This window comes from Vulpes vulpes, chromosome 15 (genome assembly GCF_048418805.1).
Source record: "Vulpes vulpes isolate BD-2025 chromosome 15, VulVul3, whole genome shotgun sequence".
NCBI classification, from domain to species: domain Eukaryota; kingdom Metazoa; phylum Chordata; class Mammalia; order Carnivora; family Canidae; genus Vulpes; species Vulpes vulpes.
In genome coordinates this window covers 84,761,359-84,782,252 of record NC_132794.1, presented here as the reverse complement: position 1 = coordinate 84,782,252, position 20,894 = coordinate 84,761,359, and the positions used below count along the sequence as shown (strand labels likewise).

The 20,894-nt window shown below is 36.2% G+C and overlaps 1 protein-coding gene across 12 annotated transcripts in view; it reads right to left on the bottom strand.

Moving 5' to 3' along the window:
• The window catches only part of EXOC6 (exocyst complex component 6), a 352,011-nt gene that overhangs the window by 22,748 nt on the left and 308,369 nt on the right, over window positions 1-20,894 (bottom strand). For all 12 annotated transcript variants that reach the window (XM_072739522.1, XM_072739519.1, XM_072739524.1 and 9 more), the window contains one exon: window positions 16,934-17,007. In XM_072739522.1, the coding sequence (XP_072595623.1) occupies window positions 16,934-17,007 (74 nt within the window). The remainder of the gene's footprint in view (window positions 1-16,933; window positions 17,008-20,894) is intronic.

Below are 20,894 nucleotides of genomic sequence, written 5' to 3'. Positions count from 1 at the left end.
ATTTTTTTGTTTTTTATTATTGTTTCAATAAGCTCTACCCCAAGATCCAGAGTTGCATGCTTTACTGACTGTGCCGGCCAGGCACAACCAAATGTACATTTTAAAAGATCTGCAGGGAGACATAATGATAACTGAGAGACTGAAGAGGGAAAAACAAAAGCTTTTTTTTTTTTTAAGATTTTTTTTTTTTTAATTATGAGAGACACAGAGAGAGAGAGAGAGGCAGAGACATAGGCAGAGGGAGAAGCAGGCTCCCATGGTAAGCCTGATGTGGGACTCGATCCCAGGATCCTGGGATCATGACCTGAGCCAAAGGCAGATGCTCAACTACTGAGCCACCCAGATGCTCTGAAAGTTTTCTCTTTATACATTTTTACATGTTTGGTTTTTTTGTTTTAGACAGTGAACATGCAATGTCAATTTCCTGATTTGGTAACTGTAGATAGCTATATAAAAGTCTCCATGGCGAGGAGGGAGTTAGATAAAGTATACATGGGATCTCACAGAACCATATTTGTAACTTCCTGTGAGTCTGTAATTACTTAAAAAATAAAAAAAACAGCAAGCATGCATTATTTTTGTAACTGTTATGGTGTTGTTCGCTTTTTTGTTTTCCTGGTTTTCAAAAAATCATTTTGGAGTGTAATTTTCTAAACTACAAAACAGCTCTAACCTTTACTCTCAAAATAATCACAAAATCTACAAGTTTAAAATTTATATCAATAAATGAAAGTATGAGCATAAATCACATATGTAGTTAAGCATATAAACTGTAAACCTCCAGAATTATGATACTAGAACAAAAAGGAACAAAAAGGGACAAAAAGGCAAAAGTCATTTAGGTTCAGACTAATCCTTCATAATCTAAGCTCTTGCAAAGGGCAGCATACTTTTCTAATATCTGGACCTTAAGGTAAATTTTGTGAGATGTCTGGTCTTGTTATATTCAGGAGTAAACCCAAATACATCTTCCTTTAATTCTTTGGCACTTCAAATGAATTTAGGATTGTCTAAGAGAAAAAATGCTTGCTGGAGGAGCTGTGTGAACAAGCTTACTGTCCTGCTACTATATCTAGTCAAGTATTTGGATACTACAACTTTGGCAAATCCCATTAATACTTTAAGAAGTCAAAGACTTTAAAACTTCTAAAGAAAGTTCCTGTGAAGTAGTCACAGGGGCAAGTTTAAGCAAGCAGAGTGTGTATACAATATAGTAACAAATATAATGCAAACAAAAGAAGATTTGTTTAATTATAGTGGAAATAATTGTTATTTAAAAGTGCCTCCTTCCTCATCATAAAAGAACAAACTGGACTAGTGGCAAAAGAATTGTATGTTATGATGCCTTAAGATTAGAAACAGAAGACAGAAATTTCAAAGTAAAGTCTTGGCAGACACCCAGTCTCCACAGCAAGAATTATGGCCAATTTCTTCATAACTTCCAACTCTTGCTCATGTCCCTTTAGGTAGACTCCAAAGTTGTTCATTTTGAGTCAAACAAAGTATATATATTTATCGAGGTTTGCCTATCTTTCTGTGGTGAAGTATATCTGAACTTCTTTCCTAAACTTCATAGCCCCTTTGGGGTGTAGTAGAGAGGAATGATCAGACTATGTATAAAAGGGTAGAAGTTGGGATCCCTGGGTGGCGCAGCGGTTTGGCGCCTGCCTTTGGCCCAGGGCGCGATCCTGGAGACCCGGGATCGAATCCCACATCAGGCTCCCGGCGCATGGAGCCTGCTTCTCCCTCTGCCTGTGTCTCTGCCTCTCTCTCTTTCTCTCTGTATGACTATCATAAATAAATAAAATTAAAAAGAAATTAAAAAAAAAAGGGTAGAAGTTAACTAAGTGGGGGGAATAATGAGAACAAGGATGTGGGTGTCCAGAGTATTTCCCTTACCAAGTAATACTGTTACAAAACTATGCTCCTCTTAGTTCACTGAGATGTGGATCTGGCACACCAGGTTCACCACCACCCTGATGAAGTATGGAAGTACAAAGAGATGGGAACTACCGACTCAATTAATGACATTTGTGCAATGCAAGCTTCACGTAACCCACCAACTTTAGCAATGAAAATTTAGCACACCATGAAAAACATCTCTCTCAGAAGTAAGCCATACAATATTTTTCCTGACAGATTTCATTAAACCATTAAAATATATAGTGAAATAAAAAAATATAGATAGTGAAATAGTTCAGGATACAGTTTCCCAAGATTATACAAGAGTTAATAAGAGAAGCAGGACTCCATCCTACTTCTTGATTTCCTACAAAAAGAGTATCCTGTCAATACACCATTTGAATACTTCACAGAGGCTTTCTTTTTACACTCCTTAATTTTTATCCTTTAGCCAAAATATCTTTCTGAATATACTCTATCTTCATTGACACCAACTAAATTATTTCTCAAATTGTCTAGTTCTTATTTTATTGTGCTACTGTTCAACTTTGTTTCCTCAATGGCTGGCTATTGTAGGCACTTAATAAACACTGTTGAATAGATGAATGAAGAAATGAAGAAATAAATGAAAATCCATACATATATAATGCTTTTTTATAGCAGTTTCAGCATTCCGCTAATATATGTTTAATTTCTTTACACACTATCTTCTCACAAAGGGGTTTTAATAAAAGACAGCTTATAAAAATACTTGTAAGATAAGCACAACTTAATAACTGAGAAACCCAGGGCACCTGGGTGGCTCAGTGGTTGAGCATCTGCCTTTGGTCAGGTCATGAACCCAGGATCCTGGGAACGAGTACTGCATCAGGCTCCCCATAGGGAGCATGTTTCTCCTTCTCCTATGTCTCTGTCTCTCTCATGAATAAATAAATAAAATCTTAAAAAACAATTGAGGAAACTCAGGGCCAAGAGAAAGTGAAGGTAAGAGAGAAGATGAGATTAGTACACCAAAATGCATGTGATGCTATCCTATACAATTGAGTTTTCTAGCTTTAAAACAAAGAAAATAAAAAATAATAAAAAAATAAAACAAAAAATATATTTAGTTAGATAACTCATACTACTCAGGATAATTTCAACTATTTCCAATACTGAAAACAGCAACTTCTCTATCCACATGAAGAAGACACTCTGAAATATTGTGAACTACATCATCAATAATTAATAGCAATCAATCATGAGTATCCTGAACTACCAAAATTATCATCTGTTCTTCCTTATTCTGATTTTGTCCATTTTCAATCTGTTCTCAGAGCAGCCAGAATAATCTTTTTTTTTTAAACATTTATTTATTTGAGAGAGAGAAAGGGAGAGAGCAAGTGGGGGAAAAGAGAAAGGGAGAGAAGCTCCAGCAGACTCTGCGCTGAGCACGGAGCCCGACTCAGGCTTAATCTCACGATCCATGAGATCATGACCTGAGCTGAAAACCAAGAGTCAAAGATCAACTGACTGAGCTCCCAGGCAGGCATCCCCGTTTAAAAAATGTAAACCATAGCATGATACTAACCTGCTTAAAACCCTTGAATGGTTGCCCATCATACTTAACATCCCAAACTACTTAACAAGGCCCTCAAATCTGGCTCTGATAATCTTCCCAATATCATTTGCACTTATCATTCCGTTGCTCACTACTTTAAGGCCATACTATGATCCTTTCTCTTTCTTGACAGCACCTTAGGACTCTGCACTTGCTCTTCTTTCTGCTGCCAGGAATGCTATTTCCTCATATTTTCCAATGTCATTCATGTCATTCAATGTCATTCATGTATCTACTCAAATGTCACCTCCTTAAATGTCTTCCCTGACAACCACAAAGTGGTCCATCTTACCCCCAGTCACTAAAACACTGGCCTGTTTTATTTTTCTCACAGGATCTAAATCTATTTGAAATTCTATCTAAAACTATTTAGAAATCATCACTGTTCATTGTGGATCTTCCTTCAACAAAATGAAATTGTGAGAGCAAGGATCTTGCCTGTCTTGTTCACCACTGTATCCTGAGCACTTAAAACAGTGCCCAGAGCAGGTACTCAAATATTTGTTCAGTAAATGAAGAAATATCTGAAAACAGAACAGCTCTTGGTGATCTAGCTTAATCTGGACAGCTTTGAGTTCCCCTAGAGCAGTGGTGGCTGAATAACTGTTGTTAAATCATATATAGTGTCTTTGAGAATCTGAAAACATGGATCCTCTTCTTAGAAAAATGTACATACAAACAAAATTTTGCATGAATGTCCTACTAAACAATCCATGGTCCCCAGGTTAGAATCCCTGATCCAGAGGCATGTAAGTGCCTTTATGCAATGCAATCTACATTTAACCAATCCCTGTCAAAGAAATTGTGAAGGCTGAGGGTAAAAAGAAAATCAGTACAAAGCTACAAATGATTCCTAACAGATTTCTCTACAAAGTGACAGAATATAAGAAGTCAAATGAAGAAGAGCCATGGCTAATGGCTGCTTAGTCTTCTCATGTAGCATACTGTATTGAGAAGCCCAGATTCACAATTCATCACGAAAAAATGGTGTATGTATTGATGACACATACAGTAAGAAAAGAGACTTGTGAATGGAGAGGTTTATGGTTGCCTCTTTAAAAAACAGCATAGACTATACTGTTGTTCCAACTAAATGAGATCATACTGGGTCAGGATATGGTTAGAACAAGTCAAATTCCAGGAATTGATAAAGTTAAAAAAAACAAAACAAAAAAGGACTGAACTGGCTGCCTTGGCTCAGTCAGTAGAGCATGCAACTCTTCTTTTTTTTTTTTAAGATTTTATTTATTTATTCATGAGAGACACACACAGAGAGAGACGGAGACATGGGCAGAGGGAGAAGCAGGCTCCATACAGGGAACCTCATGCGGAACTTGATCCCAGGACCACAGGATCACAACCTGAGCCAAAGAAAGATGCTCAACCACTGAGCCACCCAGGCACCCCCAGCATGCAACTCTTGATCTTGGGGTTGTGAGTTTGAGTCCCACTAAGGGCGTGGAGCCTACTTAAGAAAACTAAACTTAAAAGGGGATCCCTGGGTGGCTCAGTGGTTTAGCATCTGCCTTTGGCCCAGGGCGTGATCCTGGAGTCCCGGGATCGAGTCCCACCATCGGGCTCCTTGCGTGGAGCCTGCTTCTCCCTCTTGCCTATGTCTCTGCCTATCTCTCTTTCTGTGTCTCTCATGTATAAATTAATAAAAATCTTTTAAAAAGAGAGAGAGAACTAAACTTAAAAGAATTGATTTAATATTCAGAATGCTCCATGAACTTTTCTGGAGGAAGAAAAATTTCTGAAGGTACCATTAATTAAAAGATGCATGTGTAGGGTCACAACATGACTTTTAAAAATGTATTCTTTATTTTATTTATTTTTTAGTAAGAAGGCATGATTTTTTTTTTAAAGATTTTATTTATTCGTTCATGAGAGACACACACACACAGAGACAGAGAGAGAGAGAGCGAGAGAGAGGCAGAGACACAGGCAGAGGGAGAAGCAGACTCCATGCAGGGAACCTGACATGGGACTCAATCCTGGGTCCCCAGGATCATGCACTGGGCTGAAGGCGGCACTAAACCGCTGAACCACCCGGGCTGCCCAGAAGGCATGATTTTTAAAAAATGATTTACTTACTCATTTAAGAGAAAGAGAGCAAACACAAGCAGAGATTGGGGCAGAAGGAGAGAGAATCCTGAAGCCGACTTCCCACTGAGCACAGAGCCCAACACAGAGCTTGATCCCAGGACCCTGAGAGCATGACATGAGCTGAAATCAAGAGTCGGCCCTATAACCCACGAAGCCACCGAGGTGCCCCAAAAATGTATTCTGTAAATTATATCAGATCAAAGAAGCAACAGAAGGTAAAGAATGTATTTAGGTGTAAAACTCCTCCTTTGCCTGCCAAGGAGAAGCTGGAGTAGGTAAAAAAAGATCACCTGAACAAAGTAGCTTTTGTCCTCTACCCCTTCTCTTTTTGTAGCTGTGGTGCTTACAGCTAAGTTAATGTGTAAAGTAAACCATCTGGGCAAAAATTTTCAGTTAAGTTCTAAAGGACTTAGAACTTTTTTCATATTTTTAGTACTACTAAATAGTAATAATATTTTCTCTGTGGCAGTTTTGGCTTTGTTTTAATGTTCTTATTTTGGCAAATAATAGATTTCTCTGTCTTAAGGAAAGGTGCAATTAACCTGAAAAAAGTCACTTCAATTATACTTCCTTTTTAATACTGAGACACTCTTTACAACAAACAAAATATAGAACTTACCTTGATCATTTTATCAAAAGATCTTTCCTTTAAATTTTTCCCCATCTCACTTATAGTGTATTAAAGAAAAAAAAAGTAGCAAATATATCCTTTATTTTGGTCAAGGTATGCATACTGTGGCTCAGTAACAATAGCCTTGATGAGTCACTAAGAAATCTGACAACTCTTAGAATCTGAACTCTACATGAGCTGGTATTTTAATTTCCCACTTAAATCTTTTCATTCTTCACAAGCAATCGTGTGTTACTGTTTTATGCTTCTTAAAAACAAGTTATTCTGTATGACTGACTGACTGGTTTACTGCATCTAAGCAGCATTAATCCTCTGGTAATTATCACCCTTCATAAAATCCTCCCAATTTTTTTTTTAAAGGAAGTTCAACAAATTATTGTTGAAAACTATTTTTCATTTTTTATTATTTGCGTTTTCATACTTCATCTATCTAAAATTTCATCTATCTACTGAAAGATTTATTTATTTGTTATCATAGCCCTCTGTTTCTATCAGATAGTTCTAGGAATCTACAGATTAAAGTAATGCAATAGTAGTCCAGGTGATTCAGTGTTAAACTGTATGCTGCAGAACACTACTTTGCAAGACAGTAAGAGATTTTCATTTCTGAAAAGTATTCAGTACTCAAAAGGTTTGAGAGTAAAGGGGAATACACCTTTACTCTAAGACTTCTCAAAGCCTTTAATGGGTAATGAAATTGTGAATTTACAAGAGAGGGACAAAATATGTAGGATTTCCTGAATTTATTTGACCATAATCCTATCCACTTTCTTCATGACTCATTGTTCCAAATAATGGTAGTTTAACAAATGCTCATTTAATTCTGTTTTATGTTTGGTCACTGCTGATCACTTACTTAAGGTGTATATTGCCTTTGTCTAAATTCCTATAATTCTCCTGTCCAGAATATTTCTTTATCCATAAAAGAATAAGCAGTTGCTTTTGGAGCAATACAACACTTCTTAGAAATAACATGTTACTATTTTAGTATCCCTAATGATGATGGAGATAAATCAAGAAAAAAATTTTTTTTTACTTTTACTTAAAAGAACACAGATATGTGTCATGTATTTCTAGAAATAGTCATCAAGGGGCAGCCCCGGTGGCGCAGCAGTTTGATGCCGCCTGCAGCCTGGGGTGTGATCCTGGAGACCGGGATCGAGTCCCACGTCGGGCTCCCTGCATGGAGCCTGCTTCTCCCTCTGCCTGTGTCTCTGCCTCTCTCTCTCTCTCTTTCTTTATGAATACATAAATAAAATCTTAAAAAAAAAAAAAGAAATACTCATCAAAAAAATGAAATAGAGAAATAAAATTGACTGCCTTTAAAGAATGTTTGTTTATATAAAAAACATGAACTTATACAGAACACTATTTCTAAGAAAGGTGTTCCTGGGCAGCCTGGGTGGCTCAGAGGTTTATTGCCACCTTCAGCCCAGGGTGTGATCCTGGAGACCTGGGATCAAGTCCCATGTCAGGCTCCCTGCATGGAGCCTGCTTCTCCCTCTGTGTCTCTGCCTCTTTCCTTTCCTTTCCTTTCCTTTCCTTCCCTTCCTTTCCCTTTCCCTTTTTCCCTTTCCCTTTCCCTTTCCCTTCCCTTCCCTTTCCTTTCCCCTTTCCTTTCCTTTCCTTTCCTTTCCTTTCCTTTCCTTTCCCCTTTCCTTTCCTTTCCTTTCCCCTTTCCTTTCCTTTCCTTTCCTTTCCTTTTTTTCCTTTCCTTTTTCCTTTCCTTTCCTTTCCTTTTTCCTTTCCTTTCCTTTCCTTTTTCCTTTCCTTTTTCCTTTCCTTTCCTTTTTCCTTTCCTTTCCCTTTCCCTTTCCTTTTTCCTTTCCTTTCCTTTCCTTTTTCCTTTCCTTTCCTTTCCTCTTTCCTTTCCTTTCCTTTTTCCTTTCCTTTCCTTTTTCCTTTCCTTTTTCCTTTCCTTTCCTTTTTCCTTTCCTTTCCTTTCCTTTCCTTTCCTTTCCTTTCCTTTCCCTTTTCCTTTCCTTTCCTTTTTCCTTTCCTTTCCTTTCCTTTCCTTTCCTTTCCTTTCCTTTCCTTTCCTTTCCTTTCCCTTTCCTTTTTCCTTTCCTTTCCTTTTTCCTTTCCTTCCCTTCTGTTTTCTTTCTTTCTTTCTTTCTTTCTTTCTTTCTTTCTCTTTCATGAATAAATAAATGAAATCTTTTTTAAAAAAATAAGATGTTCCTTATTCCAAAAATGTGCTTTTGAGTATAGCTAAAATATTTGTATTCACTTATTCAACATTTACTGATCTCTAGGTACCAAGAATAGCAGTTAGGCAATGGATGTACAGTAGTGAACAAAAAGGGCATTACTGTTGTCCTCACAGGCTTGTAACTTAGCTTTTTTATTTTATATTGCCCATATTGTTATGGATACTTACTCTAGAATTGCTTTGTTTTTAAAAATACCTTTGATGTGGTTAAGACTATAGTTAGGCTGATACTAAAAAACCTCAAACCTACACTAATTTGCTAATGAGGAATGGCATGAACCATGAAATACAAGCATATAGTTAACTGGAAGGTAACAGAAACTATTTTACTTATACATTAGAAGCACATATCAGTTATGTCTCACAGTCTTGTGTTTTACAATTACTTTATATTAAAATGTTATGAGATCCAGTTCTTTTCAAAAATTGGTGCTGGGTCAACTGGATAACTATACGGAATAACATGCATCTTGAACCTCCACTCCACACCATGCACAAAAATCAATTCCAGATGGGCTATAAACCTAAAGGTGAATGGTAAAACAATAAAACTTTTAGAAGAAAACAGAAAAATATCTTTATAATTTCAGGGATAGGCAAAGACTTCTTAAATGGGACATTAGGAAGAACCAACCACAAAAGGAAAATTGGATTTTATTAAAAGCATGAATTTCTATTTGTCAAAAGACACAACTAAGAGTAAACAGAAAAGTCACAAAGCAGGAGAAGATACCTGCACTACATATATTTGATAGAGGACTCATACTCAGAATATACAAAGAACTTCTACAAATCAGTAAGAAGTAGACAATAGAAAAAATGGCAAAAAGACCCTTCACAGGTTATTCACAAAAGAGGATATTCAAATGGACAATGATATATAAAAAGGGATTCGATTTTGTAAGTCAAATAAAAAATGCAGATTAAAACTACAATGTAAAACTGCATGCCCACTGGAATGGCTAAAAAGGAAGAGACAGATAATACCAAGTGATGACAAGGATATAGAGCAACAAGAATTCTTCTACACTGCTAGCTGAAGTATAAAACTCTTGTTTTGGAAAACTGCTTCACAGTATCTAATAAAACTGATTATATGGAGATGACCTGATTTAAGCAATTCCACTCCTAGGTAAACACCTTAATAGAAATGTGTGCTAAAAAAAAAAATAAAAAATAAATAAAAAATAAAAAAAAAATTAAAAAAAATTAAAAAAAATTAAAAAAAATTAAAAAATAAAAAAAATAAAAAAAAATAAATAATAAAAAAAAAGAAATGTGTGCATATTCACCAAAAGACATGTAAACAAATGTTCATGTTAGCACAATTTGTAACAGTAAAATTGGAATCAACTCATATGTCTTTTCAATAATAAAATGTATAAATTATGGTATATTTGTATAATGGCAGACTACACAGCAAAGGGAATGAAGACCACAACTACATATAACATGGATAAATTTCATAGATGTAATTGAACTAAAGAAGGCAGACAGGTTGAATTTATCTGTGGTGTTAGAGGTTGTGACAGTGGTTATCCTTTGAGAGGGAGGAGGGGGATGACTGAAAGAACAGTAAGGGGTAGAATCTCTTCTGAAGTACTTACTGGTCAAGTTTTCTTTCTTGATCTGGGTATTACAGAGATGAATTTATTTTGTGAAAGCCAACAATAGTACACTTAAGAATTCCGTGAATGTATGTTATACTTCAATAAAACATCTATTTGAAAAGTGCTATGAGATCCAAATATATTTTCCATAATTCAAATTCTCTCTCAAATTCTCTACACATAGTACAGAGGAAGGATCAAAGTCAAATACTTGAAAATGAGATCTGGGGCACCTGTCTGGCTTGGTTGGTAGAGCATGTAACTCTTGATCTCAGGGCTGTGAGTTCAAGCCCCACACTGGGCATGGAGCCTACTTCAAACAAACAAACAAACAAACAAACAAAAACAAAACATGATCTAATCCTAGATGGGGAAAGGAATATTATGAGGTCATTTTCATGGCACAGGATTCTAACAGGAAGAAAAAAATGGTATACCTAACTCATATCTAGGTTAATAGGAACTGCATATTTGATTTTCCTCTAAGGCTTTAGACTATATATTCCCAGGTTTTTCAAAGGCTCTCCCTATGACGAGATATCTGATCCATCACTAGAGTTGGAATTCCATGTGCTCTCCAATTGTGTTGAAATCACCGTGCAATACTCAAGGCACAATCTTAACAGGCCCAAAGCACAGTGTCTAACCCAAATACCACCCTTACATGAATGCAGTCTAAGAATTCCTAGCAAACTGTTAGTTCATTTGGAGGTTAACTAAACTGCCAGATCTTTTTCATATTATAAGTCAGATTTTCTACATCTTGTAATTTTTCAAATTAAATTTAAAAATATTAAATACAGGAAGTGCCTGACTGGCTCAGTTAGAAGAGCATACCACTCTTGATCCCAGGGTCGTGAGTTTGAGCCCCACAATGGGTATAGAAATTACTAAAAAAAAAAAAAAAAAAAAAAAAAGTAAATACAGCATTTAATATTTTCCTCGCTAAAATTTTTAAAACGATTTTATTTGACAGAGCACAAGCAAGGGAGAGCAGCAGGCTGAGGAAGAGGGAGAAGCAAGCTCCCCACTGAGCAAGGAGGCCTATGCGGGGCTTGATTCCAAGACCCTGAGAGATCATGACCTGAGCTGAAGGCAGATGCTTAACTGAGCAACCTGGGCACCCCTTCCTGGTAAATTTAATCTTGTTGGCTTTCACTTATCACTTAAGCCTACAAAGGGCATGTTGACCCTGTAGGTAACTCTCTTAGCTTTGCATCATCTATACATATAATTTATATTTCTTCTATGTATTTATTATCCAAATAATTATTTTAAAAGTATGCTGATCCCAAACTATCAAAGATAGACATCTAGAAGGTGATGCCAGAGTCTTGAAGCATTTCCCAAAGTATGTTTCATGTAATACAACCCAAAATGAGTGAGGGAGGTGTTTTGTGATGAGTTTGGGAAATGCTGGGTTTACCACAGAATTTCTCTCCTCACAATTATAATACACGTGTTAAGTCTCTAAGAGGGAATTAGAGTATAAAGTGTTTCCCAAACTTGGCTGACCTAGAAACGCCTTTAAAGAAATCTTTTCTCATCATGAGAAATCAGTGTTCCTGAAAAGACTCTGAGGAATACTGCTCTGGGGTAATAATGATACAACAGCCAACTTCTTTGGGCAAATGATTCTTTTATTTTTATTTATTTATCTTTTTAAAGTAGGCTCCAAGTCCAATGTGAGGTTTGAACTCATGACCCTGAGATTAAGAGTTACATGCTCTACCAACTAAGCTAGCCAGTTATCCCAAGAGATTGATTTATAAAAAGCTTCAAATCCACCTAAATGCATTATCATTCAATCTACCTAAACTTCTTCATATTGTCAAAAGATTATCAAGATATTGTTGAATGTAGCAATGATATATCTTATTAGTCTAACTTACCACAAAGTGAAAAAGAATCAGGTAAAGAGACTTTATAGTATTAGGATTAGTAAACCATGGATACTCAATCTACTTTGAAAATTATGTTCAGGAAAAGCTGTAAAGGTGAGATACATATTTGGAAGTTTCCCACAAAATTGGCTACATCTTAAACATTTTGGTCATTAAAAACTAATCTTCAGTTATATGAAAACTAAAATTCAGTGTTATGGCCAGCTCATTTTCTGGTGATATTTAGTAAAGTATTTCTGTATATTAAGAATGAATGACAGGGGATCCCTGGGTGGCGCAGCGGTTTGGCGCCTGCCTTTGGCCCGGGGCACGATCCTGGAGACCCGGGATCGAATCCCACATCAGGCTTCCGGTGCATGGAGCCTGCTTCTCCCTCTGCCTGTGTCTCTGCCTCTCTCTCTCTCTCTCTCTCTCTCTATGTGACTATAAAAAAAAAAAAAAAAGAATGAATGACAGGGGTACGTGGGTGGCTCAGGTGGTTAAGCATCTGCCTTCGGCTCAGGTATGATCCTGGGGTCCTGGGATAGAGGCCCTGCTGATCAGGGAGCTTGCTTCTCCCTCTCCTCCTCCCTCTGCCTGCCAACCTCCCCTCTTCTGCTCTCTCTCAAATAAATAAATACAATCTTTAAAAAAAAAAAAAAGGAGAGAGAGAGAGAGAAGAATGAGTTATAGGGGCACCAACCTGGCTGAGTCATAGAGCATTTGACTCTTGATCTTGGGGTCATGAGTTCAAGCTCAATGTTGGGCATAAGCTTACTTAAAAAAAATAAGTTATAAAAAATTATCACTGAATTCTGTATACTATTAAAAAGCATTTTTTATAAAAAGTATTTTAATAAAAATAGTTTGACATTTTTAAGGTTTTCATACCTGAAAATTGTCATACCTTCAAAAGAATTTTACATATTCATCTGAAACCCATCTGAAAGGTTATATTTAACAAAATAGATGGTCTTTGTGAAAGAAAATAGATATTTTTTAAGTATACCAAAGTCTTTCTTTCAGAGAATTAATTTTAGAACTGGCGGTAGGAGGATGATAGGGTTTACTTATTAAAAAAAAAAGTTTATACACACAAATCACATTAAAACAGCACATTTAAAACTGATTGAGACAGTATATTCATATAATGCAATACTAGTACCACTAGTCCTCTTCACTGTCTATGGGGTAGAAGACCTCAAGATATTGTTGAGATAACTGGCTTCCATTAGCAAGCATGTGATTGGCAGGATGATAAAGTCTTTTCACTCACAGGTCAGCTATTTCCTTTTCTTTAAAAGAGGGCAATTCTGATGATCCATCTTTTAGCTACAGTCTCTCATTGAGTCCCAATTCTCTTGCCTTCAGCTTTGATATGGTTCTAACTTTCCTCTTGTATCAGCTCATACTTGTCATCAAGTCCTCTATTCAGAACAGCAAATATCAGGAGTTTGACCTCAGGGCAAAGTCCGGGTGGGCAGGTAAAATTTGACCACTGGACCTACTTCCTAATCTTTCATACCCAGCAATTCATGAAGCAGTATCAAATTCAAACTAAAAAACAGAAGCATGACCCCTTATAAGTACTATGAAAAGGGCTCTTTTGCCTTTCTAAGTATACTTGAAAAGAACTGTCAGCCACCTTATTAAGACAGAAATGGATCACAGACTAGAAAAAAAAAGAAGAAAAAGTGCAGAAACCGTAAATAAAAGTGTTAGCACCCTTCTTTGGTGATATAGTACTTCGTATAAAAATAGTAAAATAATATTCTATGAAATACCTTTATGAAGTCAGGAACATTAACACACCAACTGAAACTTTAAGGCATCTTTATTTAAGTGACACTGATATCTGATACAAAAAACTTCTATCACCTCATATGATAATTTAAAGACTGATTTTATTTTTAGTCAATCCCCATACTTGGCATTTTACCACTTAACTGTTTATAAATTGAGAAACAAAGGTATGTGAAAAATAATTATCTTTGTCAAGTTATTAAACCCAAGCCTCTAAAATCATAAAATTCAAGTGTGTCGTCTCGGTGGCCCAGCAGCTAATGACAAAAATTAGTTGCATCTTCTTGTTTCAGAATGCAAAAGCACAAAAAGAGTATGATTAAATTTTAACACTAATTAGGAAAAACTTTTAAGCCTCTTTAAAAACTAGAATTAATACGTTAAAAATTAACTTATTAAAATTTATCCACACGCACTGAATACTAAATACCATACTTTAAAACTGTGTTTTACATTAAGTAGGTATTTCTACACAAATCTTTAATAGCTCTACATGTGTCGTAATAGATTTCAGAATTGTAAAGGTTTCTAAAAGATTTTTTTGTATTCACTTTAAAGTTTCTTAAAAAATTACATTGATGTGGAAAAGCCAACCAGGATTTAAAACCTGTAAGTACACATACATGAAAAGTAAATTCAACAAAAAAGACTTGAGATGTTTATTAATATTGGTAAGTGTGTCTTAGTAACAATTCCCTAGTGAGGGAATGCTTTACATATGCTTGTTAAGAGGCCTTCTTTGGTGTCAAATGATGATTGTCTTTGAAGGAAGAGAGTACCTAGAATCAGAGTTTTAATCTGCATTGAACTAACCACCTATTTGAACAAATCAAAGAACAGAATCTTTCCCCACAGTTTCAAATGTGGTCCTATTCACAATCTTACAGCGTGATTGTTAATACCATACAAATTCATACAAAAGAGAAAATATCACATAATAAATTTCAAATTTTCTAAGAACGGATTATTTGTATATAATGGGAGATATCCTCAAATTAGATACTTGGCTTGGAGAACATATTCATGTCTCTGTAACAGGGAAACGTATAAGTGGCTATAACCTAATTGAAAGATGAACATACAACCAAGCCTGTTTCCAGTCTGCTAAAGGACTCCATTTTCTGTATTAGATCTGTATTAGATCATCTTGCTTAGGGCAATAAGATCATCTTGTTTAGGGCAATAAGACCACAACAGAGAGAACTCCTTCTAAAGCAAATAGATCTTCCTTCAATAGAAAGAACATCTTCTGGTAAGCTGAAATAAAAGTTCAGAGTTCACGTTCTTGATTTTCTACTATCTTCTCCAATTTAGTTAAGGGTAAACAGAAATAAATATTAATATGTTTTATATGTTCAGTGTTTTACAGGTAAAAAACAGGAGACAGGAGTAATTTTTTCAGTTTCCTTCTAAACTTGACTTGAAGGTATATATACCATTTATATCCACAAGACTCTCTGTCCATAAGTACTTCTACCCAGTTCATAGGGGTTTTGTTTCTCTAAAAGAGTTTTAAGCTCCACAAGAACAAAACGCTCTTACATTACTTTGGTGTCTGTTTCAACTACATTACTCCCTTCCAAATAATCAGTAATTAGTAGTTCATACATATGTATAGAAAACTGGTTTGGAATTAAAGCAAAAACAGCTATATTCTCAAACATTTACTGAAATCAGAACTCCTTAATTACTCAAATTGGTCCTGCTCTAAATATCACCGTGTAGTCTATTTACATCAACAGTAGAGCCCCATCTTCATCATCTCCATCCCCAAAGGGGATGGGACCATTAATAGACTAATATTACAGTGGCTTTGTTTTTTTCTTAAGATTTTATTTTTAGGTAGTCTCTATACCCAATGTGAAACTCGAACTCACAACCTGGAGATCAAGCGTCACATTGGCTCTTTGTTCTCTCTAGCCAATGCTCTCACATTGGCTTTGTTCTAATTCCATCTCCATTTGGTTCTTGCCAAGGGCAGCAGCCATCCTGTTGTTAGTTCTGTACCCCTGAGTCCTCTACCTTGGACCTACCCCTCCTCCATATTCTTGTGCCTCCCAACTCTATTAAATTTCTTAATTCCAGGTTAAGAAAGAAAAAGAAGGAGGGGGAAAGAAGAAATGAATAAGAAGGAAAAAAAATATGGGGGAGATAGAAAAAGGGTACAAAGTAAATAAAATGACAATACAGTAGTGATGTCAAAGAGTAGTAAATTGATTAGGAGATTAAAAAATTATCGTTATTTGCTACTCTACTTAGACTTACATGACCAGAAAAGAATTATATAAATGTATAATTACCTTTTTAAACGTAGTTTGGTCCGGGCAGCCCAGGTGGCTCAGCGGTTTAAGCACCACCTTTAGCCCAGGGCCTGATCCTGGAGACTTAGGATCGAGTCCCATGTCAGGCTCCCTGCATGGAGCCTGCTTTTCCCCCTGCCTGTGTCTCTGCACCTCTCTCTGTGTGTGTGTGTGTGTGTGTGTGTGTGTCTCTCATGAATAAATAAATAAAATCTTAAAAAAAAAAAGTAGTTTAGTCCTTTTTTATGGAAGCATACAGAAAATTTATTTTATTTTTTAAGATTTTATTTATTTATTTGACACAGAGAGAGAACACACACATACAAACGAGGGGAGCAGCAGGAAGAAGGAGAGGGAGAAGCAGGTTTCCAGCTGAGCATGGAGCCTGATGTGGGGCTCCATCCCAGGACCCCAGGATGATCCGAGCTGAAGGCAGGTACCCAATCGACTAAGCCACCCAGGCACCCCCAGAAAATTTATTAAAAAAGCATTCTTTACCACAATTTTAAGCAAGGGGCTCCTTTCTAGGTTGTAATAATTTACTTTTAACTTGGGTCCTGACATTAATTATACCAACAAATTTTTATATAGGACCATGAAATCATTAAGAAATAACTCAAACTTTAAGTGTCATTAAACCAAAGTAAAAAGTTAGTCACATAGTTAGCAGGTAATGAATAAGTTAAATATTTACTGATGAGAGTGCTGCATGAGTTTGAGACACCAAATAGAGATACAAGTTCAGAGAGAAAGGCCAAACATATGGTTACCAAAGAAGCACTTTCGAAAGATTGTTTCAAGACAAACAAGCATTCCTATAGGATTTAAAAAAAAAAAAAGGCAACAGTAGAAGGCAAAAAATGAGAACTACATTATTACATCTTACTTGTCTGAGGTCAATGAATGCTAGCTGTAGGGTATCCCCCTGGAATCCTGGCACAGGCTCAGAGCTGGCAAACACTGTAAGAAAAAAAAAAACACAAGAATAAAAACAAGACTGCAAAATATACAAGGATTTAACCACTAAATTAATTTCTACTCATTACAAATGTATTATATTTACATGTAACCATTTCAAATGAAGACTATTTATGAGCTTCAATTTCCACTACTGAGAATGTTCTCCACACCCATTACCACAAGTATTTTAATAATTTTAAACTTCTAATCTACCATTTAATCACTGTAATCCTTAATTACAATAAATTTAGAATGGTTATTCCACAAAAAGTTCAAGAGTAGTAATATACTTCAATCAAGAAAAGTTTTCTGACTCTATTTAGCCTTAGGTGAATGATTATAGAAACATTTTGAAACTATACCAATTCCATGGCTGTCAACATATTTCAAAACTTCTCCTTTGTTACAGAACATGCTTATGAAAATCCTACCTCTAGCTAAAAGCTATAATGGGCAGACACATAAAAAGTCAGTGTTACATGCAGACAAAGGTTTTAAGTAGCAGAATGAGGATGATGCAAGAATGTCTGTTCATGTCAAACTTCTAATAATTTTTTTCCACAAAGGAATCCTGCCTTTTGAAAAACTAAAAATATTTTAAGATTGAAAAATATATCAAAAGATTTTTTCCTTTTTTCTTTTTTTAAAAGATTATTTATTTTAGAGAGAGGGGAAAGGGCAGAGGAAGAGGGAGAGAGAAATTCTAAGCAGACTCCATGCTGACTGCAGAGTCCAGCGCCAGATGGATCTCACAGCCCAGAGATCACTACCTGAGCTGAAAGCAAGAGTCAGACACTTAACAGACCATACCACCCAGGTGCCCCTCAAAAGATTTTTTCAATAATTTTTTGTACATAAAATATTTTAATAATAGTACCTAGCTTGTTTAGTTAAGTTGAAGATAATTCCACTATTAGTTATTTTGAAGACAAAAAGACCTTTGACTCACAAAAAAGACCTATCATTTTACATGCAAGCTTCTCTGATAAAAGTCAGAATGTCTGCAAGCATTCTCCCTCCCCATTAATATCTGAGTTTTTCTACAAAACATTACATATTTTCCACTTAAGAATTTATCTAAGTGAGTATTTTAGAAACCATTTCAATTTGCCACATAGGGGCTCCTCAGTGGATCAGTCAGTTAAGCGTCTGCTTTCAGGGGGATTGAGCTGCTCAGCAGTGAGTCTGCTTCTCCTTCTCGCGCTGTGTGCTCGCTCTGCCTCTCTCTCTCTCAAATAAATAAATAAATCTTAAAAAAAAAAAAAAAAAAAGAATTAGGGCACCTGAGTGGCTCAGTGGTTGAGCGTTTGCCTTTGGTTCAGGGTGTGGTCCCAGGGTCCCGGGATCGAGTCCCGCATGAGGCTCCCCAGAGGGAGCCTGCTTCTCCCTCTGCTTATGTCTCTGCCTCTCTCTGTGTGTCTCATGAATAAATAGATAAACAAATAAAATCTTAAAAAAATATTTTTGTTATTTCAAGAAATATATATATAGGGTACTTATTTAAGATTTTATTCATTCATTAGAGAGAGCATACAAGAAGGGGGAGTGGTAGAGGAAGAGGGAGAAGCAGGCTTTCTGCTGAGCCCCAACAGGGCTCAATCCCAGAACCCTGGGATCATGACCTGAGCTGAAGGCAGACACTTAACCGACTGAGCCACCCAGGTGGCCCTATTTTTTAAATTTTAAAAAAGATTTTATATATTTGTTTGATAGAGCAAGAGAGCACAAGCAGAGGGAGCAGCAAAGAGAGAGGCAGACTCCCCAATGAGCAGGGAGCATACCATGGGGCTCAATCCCAGGATCCTGGGATCATGACCTGAGCCGAAGGCAGACATTTAGCCAACTGAGCCACCTAGGAGCCCCAACAAAAATAATTCTTAAGTTTAGTGCATTTTATGTGAAATACAGTCTAGAAAGACTCAATCATATATTTAAATACATGAAAGTCTAGCACAGCTTAATTTATCTGGCATTTTTAGGGAATAAAGATGTCAAAAGTTTTTGTTGTTGCTGTTGTTTTAGGATAATGTTAATTTTATTTATTTATTTATTTAAAAAGATTTTATTTATTTATTCATGAAAGACACAGGCAGAGACATAGGTAGAGGGAGAAGCAGGCTCCATGCAGGGAGCCTGATGCGGGACCCGATCCCAAGACCCCACGATCATGCCCTGAGCCAAAGGCAGATGTTCAACCACTGAGCCACCCAGGTGTCCCAAGATAATGTTAATTTTTCAAATCTTAAGCATTTTTGATAGAATTTTAAACTGTAACATAATACTTCCTTTGTTTCTTTAACTTTGAGCATTCTAAATATTATTTCTTTCTAAATATTATTTAAATGTTTCTTAATTCTCTGGATTACTGTTAAGAATGTTTTTATTCTATACAATATAATAAGTTCTGAAAGCTGCCATATTATTAAGGTCCCCTTTTTTTTTTACATTAATTAGTTCAGAAAGCTGTGTTGTTTGAGTTCTTGTGTCTAGCCCATAATTTTTCTGCCTTCTCTCTTGCAGTTTTTTTTTTTTAAGATTTTATTTATTTATTCATGAGACACACAGAGAGGTAGAGACACAGGCAGAGAGAAATAGGCTCCCTGCAAGGAACCTGATGCAGTACTCGATTCCAGGACCCCAGGATCACAACCCAAGCCAAAGGCAGATGCTCAACCGCTCAGCCACCCAGGTATCCCTCTCTTGCAGTTTTAATATAAATTCTTACTCCCTGCTCTCTCTTCATCTTATTAATATGCTGCCTTTAATAGTCTTGAGCTGGCCAGCCAGCTAACTGACCACTAGAATTGTGTCTAAAAAGCAAATACAGAATGACCAAGAGCCTCTCCCACAAATAAGGTGAATGTGTTTTATATATGCTTTTGAGTATATGCTCTTTTCAAGTAGGAATAACCTTTTTGTTACTCGGAGGTATACCACTTTTTTCCTTTACTTGGTTTTCTGCTATATACTGCATACATAGTTATGGCCACTAGGTGACTACGCTTACTTTTCTCAGGCCCCCTTTTCTAGAAAACTAAGATTTACTGAGCATAACTTTTCATTATTTAGTATAATTCACTCACATGATTGTCTTTTCATATGATAAAAAGTGGCATCCTTTCATATTGTGGTGATCCCATCACCCCCAACCATGTCCCAATCCCAAATAACTGAGTTGTCTTTCTCTAGTACCATCAGGTCTTAATTGAAACATAATAAGCAAAATTCTAATAACCTGTTGTAAGTGAAGGTAGACCGCCCGGCATATTGTTGGCTTTCTTGACCCCAGTCTCAGGCCACTGTTTCCAAGTAACAGTTAACCATGAATCCCTAGTGGTCTCCAACCAAGGTTATAAATGCCGGCTCAGCTTGCATCATCTCCACATATACACATCTATACACAGAAAATAAATACTTCCTCTAACACAGGGACACTTAAAACACTTACTTTATACATCAGGCATAAAATGAAGCTCAATTTCGATTACACTTGCAATCATTATTTACTTTATCTCCCAGAATTTTTTCTGCACTGAAAATCATCTTTCATTTTCTTTTCTCTCAGTTCCTGTTTAATGTACTATAGTTTAAGCTCCATTACTTGGGATTAAACCATGGAGCTTAGTGTCAAAATTATGAGTTTCATAAATTTATATGGCACTTTATAGTTTACAAAGCAGTTTCTCACACACCACCTACTTTGATCATCACAATAACTTATTTTAATAAATAGGACATGGAGATGATGGGTCATAAAATCTTGTGTCTAGAAGAGACACTCTTTGAAATACCTCCACCAGTCCCCTGAAAACTTGGCTTAAAAGTCACTTAGTCCTTCATCTATAAAGATTCAATCTATAAAGATTCAATCTATAAAGATTAGAAGA